This window comes from Rhincodon typus, chromosome 11 (genome assembly GCF_021869965.1).
Source record: "Rhincodon typus isolate 14 chromosome 11, sRhiTyp1.1, whole genome shotgun sequence".
NCBI classification, from domain to species: Eukaryota; Metazoa; Chordata; class Chondrichthyes; order Orectolobiformes; family Rhincodontidae; genus Rhincodon; species Rhincodon typus.
The window spans coordinates 30806080-30817958 of NC_063342.1; the positions used below are offsets into that span (position 1 = coordinate 30806080).

Consider the following 11879-nt stretch of genomic DNA (forward strand, 5'->3'; position numbering starts at 1 on the left):
CTCTCCAAACTTTAATAAAGATATGAAGGTCCTTGAGGGAATGCACAGGAGATTTCCCAGAAGGTTGCCAGGGATGAAGGAATATCGATACAAGTTCGAGAAGCTGCATATGTTTTCCTGGTAGACAGGAGATTGAGGGGTGATTTGATGGGGATTAATAACAGGTTTAGGTAAGGTAGACAGTTCACATTAACTGAATGTACTAGGTCTAGAGAACACAAATTAAAGGCTTTGACAAGAGATGTAGTGGTATGTATTGACGAAGAACCTGTTTTTCACACAGCAAATGATAACGACCAGGAACTGGTGGCCTATGGTGGGGTGGAAGCTGAGACATTAAATAATTTCAGAAGGAAACTGGATAGGCACATGGCAGATGTTAAGTTAAAGGGCTGCAGAGATAAAGCAAGGAAGTGAGAATTAGTCAGCTGTTTTAAGGAGTACCACACAGACTCAATGCATTAAATGTGCTCATTCTGTACCACAATGTCTCAATGACGCTATGACATTCAGTGGGCTCTCATACTGGAGCAATAAAAAGGAACAATAATGCCCATGTTTAACTTGATTTCATCCAATCATGATAACTAAAATTCTTTTGAGCCAAGTATGTAGAAGGTAGAATTATAATTAAACATTTGGGTACTTCACTGGTGGAGCAACGTGAGTATTACAGCAGGAACCACTACTTGAATTAAATTAAAATTTGTCTTCAGCATGTAATAATTTTGATCAATTGATGCTGATTCCCATGTTTCTCCGAATCCAGTCTTGAAACTTTGTAATTCGCGTGTAAACTCCAGGGTGCCCATATCGACCACATCCTTGTCCCCAGCTCACAATTCCTGCGAGAAACCACTTTCCTGATGGTTCCTCACAAGCCAATGGTCCTCCAGAATCACCCTGCAGAAAACATGAACAGTAGCACAAATATATTTATCAAACCAAAGTTTAGCATTTCTTTGTAATGATTACTCAAGTATGCTTTCCAAAACGTAGATCTTCTCCTTTATATGGTTTCTAGACTGTTTAAAAAGTAAATTTCATCAATAAAGAAATGACAGTAAAAATGATTTTTGAATTCTGTTAATAGTTTTTTATTCAATATTCTCAGCAATCAGGAAGGATCAGCAAGGCTAAAATGTTAACGAGTCTTTCTTGCCTGATTTGTGTTTACCAGTATTCAGATATTCAGGAATAAAAAGATCTTTTTTAAAATTGTTACTTTAGTCTTATTTTCATTCATCAGCCATGCTAACATTTTGTACATTGCAATTATCAACCACTGGTGGCTTATAGCCAGGGTAGTTTTTAGTCAACAATCCTCCATTGTATGCTGAGTCTAAGGGCTCAACTAATTATCATTGGTTAGGTATAGGCCACTATAGAGTCTTAACAAAAAAAGGAATTTGCATATCATTGCAAGGTTTAGTTTGTTGTATGATAGCAATAAGTACAGTTAACATTTACTAGCTGCACATAATTACAACCATCAGGAGCCAGGTATATTATCACTGTCTCCATTGGGACCTCATGCAAGACTGATTGTTTCTCCATCCAAAGACTATGAGCCACCATCAGGTTGGGTGGAGCTAATACAACTCCAATATTAATTCTTTCAGAACCTTTAGACAATAGATTTTTGTAGAAACAAATATATAAGTAGTGTGTAGTGTAGCTGATATAAATAAAGTTGACTCTTATTCATAAATAACAATATAACAGTGTCCCTTCCAATTAACTATTCTTTGTGCATGAACAGATATTTCCAGTGGAGGAAGTTTTGTCCTTCCCAGCAGGAACCCCCTAGACCATAAGCAGGAGAAGGGATAACTATCTGACTTTTGAACTGCTGAAAGAAGACATTTTATTAATGATTTGACTCATATTTTTGTCTCATATACTAATTAGTGCAAATCACCAGAATGCCAAAATAAAGGTTAAAAACTTCCATACTGTTTTAAGACAAGAGTGCTGATTGGTTGGCAAGCAGAGTCTGATTGATAGAAGCCCTCCTCCATGGAGAATACACCAGTTAATGATGACTGAAAGTTAACTTTGTTTAAATTTTCAACTAAGCAGATTGACTCTGATTGATCAAGGCATTGTCCTGAGAAATTAAACAGAGAATTATTGTCAACTATTCTGCTGAGTTAAAATAGGTCTCCACCAATTAGAGTTCCATTTCATAACAAATCAGCACTCTCCTTTCAGGCAGCGTAAATGTTGGTTTTCCCCTGACTTTGGTATTTTGGAAATTGTCCTGATGAGTGCAAGACAAAAAGCTTTGATGAAGTGACTTTCTACAGTAATATTCAAGTTATTACTATTAGATGCTTATTTGATCCATCTTTCCTCAGCCTCGAGCAACAGAAGCAGTTTGCAGATCCTCAACAGTACCTAGGTCAGCTATTCACAATTGGCAAAGCAGGGCGTTTCTATACATACCATATATCTCTTGCGTTTCCTGCATCTCTGCCCTCACATCCCCTCCCCGCAACAGAAACAAAGACAGAATCCCCCTTGTCCACACGTATCACCCCACTAACCTTCCGATGCAATGTATAATTCTCTGCCACCTGCAATCTGACCCCACAACCAAGGATATATTTCCCTCCCCACCCCTCCCCTGCCTTCCGTAGGGACCACTCTCTCCGTGACTCCCTCATCCGCTCCACACTCCCCACCAGCCTCACCACCCCCGGCACCTTTCCCTGCAACCGCAGGAAGTGCTACATCTGCCACTACACCTCCCCCCTCACCTCCATCCAAGGACCCAAAAAAACCTTCCACATCAGACAGAGGTTCACCTGCACATCCGTCAATGTGGTCTACTGCATCCGTTGCTCCCGATGTGGCCTCCTCTACATTGGTGAGACCAAGCGGAGGCTTGGAGACTGCTTTGTAGAGCACCTGCGCTCTGTTCGCAACAAACTACAACACCTTCCAGTCGCGAACGACTTCAACACCCCCTCCCACTCCCTGGGTCACATGTCCATCCTGGGCCTCCTCCAGTGTCACCATGATGCCACCCGCGAACTGGAGGAGCAGCACCTCATATTCCACCTTGGCAGCCTACAACCCAATGGTCTCAAAGTGGACTTTACTAGTTTCAAAATCTCCCCACCCCCGGCCTTATCCCGTGACCAACCCTCCCTCTCATCCCTGCCTCCTTGACCTGACACAACCTGTCCATCTTCTCTCCCACCTATTCGCTCCTCCCACCTTACTGACCAATCCCCACCACTGCACTCATCTGTCACCATCCCACCTACCTTCCCCAGCCCCACCCCTCCTCTCTCTATTTCCCAGCTCCCTTCCCTCTCCCCTATTTCTGAAGAAGGGTCCCGACCCGAAACATCAGCTTTCCTGCTCCTCCAGACACTGCCTGGGCTGCTGTGTTTCTCCAGCTCCACACTGTGTTAGCACTGACTCCAGCATCGGCAGTTCTTACTTTCTCTGCTACTGGTATAATACTGATTGTATTTTCTGAACATAAAAAACTTTGGCGATCAATGTCATAGCACCACAAATCTATGGAAACTATTGTTGTCAACTGTGCTAAGATCAGATTCAATATAAATATAAATTTTCATACTTCACAGGCATCTACTTGTCCAGTAAGATATCCCGCACAAAGCATTCGTGATGACACAATGTTTCCTATAAAGTTATTGCATGTTGTTTGATTAATGATTCTTACTTCACCCTTTTGAAGGACCAAAGGAAGACGACCTGTGAAACAAGAAGTATTTCCTGTTTAGTCGAGAAATGTTTAAAAATTTAGCACTATTGTAAAAAAATTGCATTGGTTGTTCAGATCAGAACTCTGCTCATTGGCTCTATATTGTCTATTGATAAGCAAAACAGATGCATATAATATTAACAAATAATATTCAAATGAATCTCTTGTTCCTCAGCACTAGATTGTGACAAAACTTGATTCAGCAGTTTACTTTTCAATAAAATATAAAACCATGACTATCCTCGTGGATATATATTGTGTGTGCTACATTTGGATACGTGATGAATTTAACCATAAGCATTTTGTTAAGAAAAAGGTTGCAAATGGTTTTAAGATTAGAAGACTTCATTTAAAAAGCTTCTGCCACACCCCATAAATGTATATATTTTATTGAAACATTGTGCATAGAGTGGAAGTTTATTTCTCAATTATATTAATAATTCTATCTTGCTTTACTGTGAACAATGAACAATCTAAATTACTATCAACTGTAATGACGCAGAACGATTCACTGAATATTTCTTTACAGTAACATGAAGTATTTCTTCCCAAACAAAAAATAATAGCTTGTATCTATTTAGCAACTTTGATTCAAGGAAATGTCTAAAGGCTTTTCACTTGAGGGTTACAAGCAAAATTCCATATCCAATGAATAGAGTGATTTAAGGCAGACAGATAAAAAACTTGGTAAATGAGATAGAATTTCAGAGACAGGTGTCAGCCATGGTTCAATGATAGCACTTTTGCCTCTGAATCACAAGGATCTGGGTTGAATCCCGCTGTAAGTCTTAAGCACAAAAATCAAGAGTAATGTTCTGATGCAGCACTGTTGGAGATGCTATCTTTCCAATGAAATGTTAATCCGAGGTCCCATGTGCCTACTCATGTGGATGTAAAAGCTCCCATGACTATTTTTGCAGAAGAATTATTCCAAGAGTCCTGTTCAATATTTATTCCCTAACACCAAACAGAGACACAGAAGCTGGTTATTATCACATTGCTGGGAAACTGCACAGTTTGGCTTTCTCGTTTCTTACATTTCAACAGCGAGTACACTTCAAACATATTTCATTTGCTGAAAAGGACTTGAGAAATCCAGTGGTCATGGAAAACACCTTATAAATATAAAGTCTTTTTTTTAAGAAATTGCTTGAGGAAGGAACATATGGTAGACTGGTGGAAAGGTCCCTGGATGGGATTCCAGAGCTTAAGGTCTAAGCAGCTGAAGACACACCTACCAACAATTGAACAATTAAAATTGAGAATGCTGAAGAAACCAGAATTAGATAAATGTAAGTATCTTGAAGGTTTTGGGGAGCCAAAGAATACCACAGGAATAGGTGAGGTCATGCGAGAATTTGAAAAGGGTGAAAAATTAAAATCAGGGTATTGCTTAAGCAGGAAACAATGCAGCTGAGGCAGTGCCAATGTCCAGGATGTTATAGATTTGGAAGAGGTGGTGTTTATAACCAATGTAAACATGTGACAGAAGCTTGTCCTGATGTTACCATGGTCATAAACAATTCCCAATGTATATAAGGGAGGCAATGGATTAGTGATATTATCACTAGATTATTAATCCAGTGAGCCAAGTAATATTCTGGGGACCCAGGTTCAAATCCCACCGTGGCAGACAGTGGAATTTGGATTCAATAAAAAATTTGGATTTAATAGTTTAAGGACCATGAAACCATTGTCGATGATCAGGAAACACTCATCTGGTTCACTAACATCCTTTAGTGAAAGAAACTGTCATCCTTACCTGACTTGGCCTACACGTGCTTCCAGACCGTCAGCAATGATTCTCAACTGGCCTCTAGGCTATTAGGGATGGGCTGTAAAAACTAACCTAGCCAGTAATGCCCTCATCACATGGATGAATAATAAAAATTCTAAAGAAAACTTAGTATTCATCAAGAATCAGGCGATGTTTCAGGCAATCCTGAATTGTTAGTTCCAATATTTTTAAAAATTAAGATTTTGTTTCTTTCATATATTTATGGAAAGCTTTAACAAAATACAATTATTAGATACATAGGAGAGATTGGCCCCAATATTAACTCAGAGACACCTTTGAAGTGGAATTGCTCCACATCATGCAGGGAAGCCTAAAGAAAGTTCAACAGTGGTTTTCTTGTTGCAATTATGAGGTTTATAAGATTGTTATATTTTGGAATTGTATCCTTAACTTAAGGTAAGGGATTCCTGTGGCCTGCTGTCAGGTCTGGTTAACAATAGGCCTTGGTGAGTTAAAGCTCAAAGGGAGGTGAGTGAGTTACTGGGGAAACAGTGTAAAGTGTTTGCAGCTGGAGACAATGACAGAAGTCTCTGAGTTCTGAATAGGTAAGCTCATAGTCTCCAAAAACCCCAAAAAGATGTGGAAAGTATTGGGATAAAAAGTGATACAGTCATCTGTTGATTTATTTCTAAGGTTAAAACAATTGACTGTATGCAGGGCCGGTATGTTTTGGGATGGATGCTAAACTGCCATTTTTCAGATGAAATTACAAGCTTCCCTATAAATCAATGGATCTCACAGACAGTTGGCAAATTGTGTGGTCAGCAGAGAGAAGAGATTCTTGGCCTTGTGAACTACCACAGCTGGATGTTGGAGGAAAACAGTCTCTTATCAAACAGAAGCATACCAAAGCAATCCAAAGATTCTGGGAAATTTGGCCTGGCATGCCCAGAAGAGTGGAATCATCAGGACAGTCTTCAATGTTGTAGTATATTTAGGAACCTCTTCAAAAAATAAGTGAAGTACCTAGAGGCAGTCGCTTGAAGACACTGTTTGGCAAAATGGGAAAATGTCAAAAGCTGAGGACCATTCCCAGCTTGGTTTGCTATAAAGGCTATAATTACATAGAGTGTGCAATGTCTGGTAAACAAGGGAACATCCTCTTCTGTTGTTTAAAGTATAGGTTGTCCACAGAAATTAAATGCTGAAGTCAATGAACTGCAGCTGTCTTCCTGATATTCTCTCATTTTTGCCATACCTTCCACACCCAAGCCCACATCCTTCTTCAAATTAGAGCTACTGTCCCATTGCTCCACAAGGAGAAGATAATTCCTTTGAGCACAAAATACAGTGTAGAGTAAATCCAATAGCTGGGCAAACATAGAATGATTAAAAATCACAAGGAGACCATTTGCCCATTATTTCCTTACTCTCTGGGAGAGTAATTTTGATAGACTCATTGCACTGTCTTTTCCAAGGATATTTATCTAATTCTATTTTGAAAACTATAATTCAATCTGTCTACATCACTCTCAGGTAATGGATTCCAAAATCTAAAGATTTGCTCCTGAAACTATTTTTCTCATGCTTCCTCTCATTCTTTTCATTTCTATCTTCTATTTCTTGACCTTTCCACTGGGGGAAACAATTGCACACCATCTGTCCAAATCCCTCAGAATTTTAAACACCTCAATCAAATTTCTTCTCAATCTTCTATTGTCTAAAAGCACCAGTTACTTCAGCCCCAGTTACTTCATTCTATCCAAGTAACTGAAGTCCTCATCCCTATAACTATTCTCATAAACCTTTTGTGCACCCTCTCCAATATTTTCATTTGCATATGCTAAGTGCAGTTCATTACATTTTTTTTGGAAATCCATCTACACAACATCAATGGCATTACCCACATCAATGCTCTCAATTACCCAATCAAAAACCTCAATCAAGTTAGTTAAACAGTATTTGCCCTGAAACAATAAATCCATTATCAGGAATGATGCTGTAAGTATTTGTGCATGTGTGTGTGTAGCATTTAATGTGCTTGCAGTTAATCACTTTCTGTTCTTCATGTAATTTTTCAAGTTGTACTGGATAATTAACAAAACCGATTGACTCTTTATAAAAACTGAAAGAACTGCAAATACTGTAAATCAGAAAGAAAAACAGAAATCGTTAGACAAGCTCAGCAGGTCTGACAGCATCTGTGGAGAGAAATCAGAGTCAATGTCTTGGGCCAAGTGACCCTTCCTCAGAACTGGTCCTAAGGAAGGGTCACTTGACCTGAAATGTAAACTTGGATTTCTCTCCACAAATGCTGCCAGATTTGCTGAGCTTTTCTAGTGATCTCTGTTTTTGCAATCGATTCCTTAATTCCTTTCAGCTTGTAATACATTTGTTAGCAAAAAGGCATTTTAATCCAATGAAAATAGAGTTAGAAATAGCTTTCAGTATAACTAAACTTACCTTCTTCTTGCAGTAAACCCCAACCAGTAATATAACATTTTCGATTTGCAGGAAACACATGTAATGCTGATGGAAGACACACTGGTTGAATGTAATTATTGTACACTACAGGTTCTGAAAGTTCAAGCAAGGCTATATCATAGTCCATTGTGAAATTATTGAATTGCTCATGAATAATCATCCGTTTAATCAGTCGTGTTTCTACAAAGCTTTCCGAAAAACTTTGGGAATGAAGTCCAATGTATGCTTTCCATAATAGTCGATCAGAGTACCTGTCATAAAAAAAGCAAAGCATGTTCTAATTTTAATCACTAAAATAAATTTGTGGGTCAGTAGTGAAAAACACGCATAGATATTTTGAATTTGTACAGAAAAATATTGGCTATGTTATATAATAGTATGATGATTATATGAAAAGAATTCTGAATATAGTTAAAGAAACATTGAAATGGCCTCTATTCCTAACTGACACATTGAAATGGTCACAATATAAACTTTCAAAAAATATATTATTGAAAATGGAATTAATAAGAGATTGAAAATGAAATTAATGCAAGTTTTTTTAAATTGAAAGACATTGCCTTGCTGCTGATCCATTCTAAATATGAAATCACTAACTTACAGTTATATTGACCTTTTAACGTAGGAAAATGGACTAAGCAGTTTGACAGAGGTAAATTATTGACGAAGTCAAAGGAGGAGAAATTAGAAGGGTAATTTAGTATCTGGTTAAAAAGCAAGGATTTGAGCAGTGTTTAATAGGGACAGTAAAATTTTGAGGATTTCCGTAGTCTGTGACAGAAGACTAGAGCCAAGATGTTAGGCCTTAAGTGAGGGAAAAAGCTGATCCCGCGTCTGTGGACAATATTGCTAAGAAACATCACGCAGAAGAGGAAGTAGCCAAAGGTAAATTAATTGGAGAAGCTTCTTAGGCAATATTTTGCACGTGAAGACTTTAGAGGAGATACTTAGTTAAGAGCAGAACTAAGCATGGACAATCTAGCTGAAATAAAAACAAAGTGCTGGAAATAATCAGCTGCTCTGGCAGCATTTGAATCACATAGTTAATGTTTTGAGTAGTATATGATCTTTCTTTCAAACTGCAGGAGGGGTGGTGATATGCTTTTGAAAGAGGGAGAGGAAATAAAGAGCAGAAGGGTAGATCTGGGATAGGGTGGGGGGGGCGGAGAAATAAATGGCAAAAATGTCATGAACTAAAGACAAATGGTTATAGTAAAAGGACAAAGCATTTGTTCAGAAAGATTATAAACACCGGAATAGCATTCAGGTTGATACTCCTTTATCAGAACCAGAAAATCAGATGTAACAAATTTTAATCAATGCGATGGGGCGCAGGGCAATGGGAATTTAAAACAAAAGAGAAGACCTATGATAACGTGGAAAATCGAAAACTTCTCTCAAAGGGTAGTGAATCTGTGGAATTCTTTACCAAAGATGGCTGCAGAGACTGCGGCATTAAGTATGATCAAGGCTTAGACAGACAGATTTTTTTGTCAGTAGCTAAGAAAGGATCATGGGAAAGAGAAGGGAAAGTGGAGGTGAGGATAATCAAATCAGTCATAATCTCATTGAATATCAAAGCAGATTCAATTAACCGAATGGCCTACTTGTGCTCCTGTGTATATAGTATGAGAAAAGATAATAATCGTATAAATAAACAAACAAAAGATGGATCTAGAGGAGCTGTAAACAGAAAATAGCGGAATCATTATCAATAGCTATGTTATTAAAAGGGCAAGGTTATGATCTGAAATTACTGAATATAGTGTTGAGTTTGGAAGATTATGAAGAGCAGTCACATAGTAACAATAGTCTATGTATTTGTGTGGACATATGAGTCATTGGACTCAGAATCAGAATTAGAAGAATTGTTTAATATCCTTAATAATGACTAATTGTCAAACAAATTTAAAGCTCCAATCCACAAGGAAGCATGAATTTCCTTGACACCACAGATCCTGAAATGCTGGCACTGTGGTAATGTCTATGAACTAACAAAAAATAGAAACATAGAATCATCAATTACAGGAGCAGGAATAAACCATATGGCCCTTTGAAACTGCTCCATCATTCAATATAATTGTGGCTGATCATCCAACGGGGTCGGGGCATCATCCTCCGACACTTCCGCCATCTGCAATCTGACCCCACTACCAAAGACATTTTTCCCTCCCCACCCTTATCTGCTTTCTGGAGGGACCACTCTTTCTGGGACTTTTCGCTCCACACTCCCCTCCAGCCCCACCACACCCGGCACTTTTCCCTGCAACCGCAGCAAGTGCTACACCTGCCCCTACACTTCCCCCCTCACCCCATCCCAGGCCCTAAGAAGACCTTCCACATCAAACAGACGTTCACCTGCACATCTGCCAATGTGGTATACTGTATCCGCTGTTCCCATTGTGGCCTCCTCTACATCGGGGAAACCAAGTGGAGGCTTGGGGACCGCTTTGCGGAACACCTATGCTCAGTTAGCAACAAACAACTGCACCTCCCAGTCGCGAACCATTTCAACTCCCCCTCCCAATCCTTGGATGACATGTCCATCCTGGGCCTCCTGCAGTGCCACAATGATGCCACCTGAAAGCTGCAGGAACAGCATCTCATATTTCGCTTGGGGACCCTGCAGCCCAAGGATATCAATGTGGACTTCACAAGCTTCAAAATCTCCCCTCCCCCGACCACATCCCAAAACCAGCCCAGCTCGTCCCCGCCTCCCTAACCATTCCTCCCACCTCAAGCCCCACCCCCATCTCCTACCCACTAACCTCATCCCGCCTCCTTGACCTGTCCGTCCTCCCTGGACTGACCTATCCCCTCCCTAACTCCCCACCTACATTCACCTTTACTGGCTTCAACCCTGCCTCTTTGACCTGTCTGTCTCCTCTCCACCTATCTTCTCCTTTATCCGCCTCCCCTCTCTCCCTATTTATTTCAGAATCCCCTTCCCCTCCCCCATTTCTGAAGAAGGGTCTCGACCCGAAATGTCAGCTTTCCTGCTCCTCTGATGCTGCTCGGCCTGCTGTGTTCATCCACCTCTACACCGTGTTATCCCTCAATATTTGAATGGCTTTCTCTGGAGCCTAGGCTTCTTTTGGGCAGTAATAAATCTGACAACTACCCAACTACTACAGCACTAGTAGTCTTTTGTGAATTCTGACTTGAAGTCACCACAGTCATATTTCTCCACTAATGAAATACTTTATAGATTCCCCTGGATGCTGAACACTTTTATTGAATCTTGCCCTTACAAGAATTTAATTAATTCTTAGTTAAAGCAACTGTCAAAATAACAGTGCCTCTTCCAAAGTGACTACTGTTTCTTTACCTTTGGAAAGTGATGTCCCATCAGCTTCTGATTTAGTATCCAAAAATTTTGGAAGCTATTCGGTATCTCAGAAATTGTTTTCACCAAGATATCCTATTCTGCGTTCCAATTAGTTCATTTTTGAAGACCAAGATTATGCCATGTCTTCCTAATGCAATTATATAGTTCGCTTACCTAAAAGACTTAACTCAGTAGCAGCAATATTTCTGCTGAGCTCAAGCGTTTTCCCATGTCTTGCAGCTAGAATGAAGGATTCCCACTGTCACATGGCTATAGTAGAGGATGTGTACGTATTGTAGCTAACATGGAAGATAGGCACCATTTTCTAACTCCAATACATAAATCCCACTGTTCGTGACTTCACTAAATGATTCCCAATTTTAATCATGGTTTTGATGAATAATTTCCACTCCTTGTTGTTCAAATAAATTGTCCCACCATTACTGTGACTCTTATGAAGTGTCATGGGCCTTTTTGTGAACTGAATAAAGTCTATCGTTCTGATTATGTTTTTCAACTGCCCAACGTCATCCCTTAATTTACAGATAGTAGGAACTGCAGATGCTGGAGAATCTGAGATAACA

At 39.5% G+C, this 11879-nt stretch overlaps 1 protein-coding gene across 1 annotated transcript in view; it reads right to left on the reverse strand.

Moving 5' to 3' along the window:
* Positions 1–732: 732 nt before the first annotated feature.
* The window catches only part of LOC109932125 (suppressor of tumorigenicity 14 protein homolog), a 126252-nt gene continuing 115105 nt past the window's right edge, over positions 733–11879 (reverse strand). Inside the window, exons 17-19 of the mRNA XM_048602972.1 lie at positions 7947–8218; positions 3599–3735; positions 733–903 (exon numbers count right to left, since the gene is read on the reverse strand). Coding sequence (XP_048458929.1) covers positions 733–903; positions 3599–3735; positions 7947–8218 — 580 coding nt within the window. The remainder of the gene's footprint in view (positions 904–3598; positions 3736–7946; positions 8219–11879) is intronic.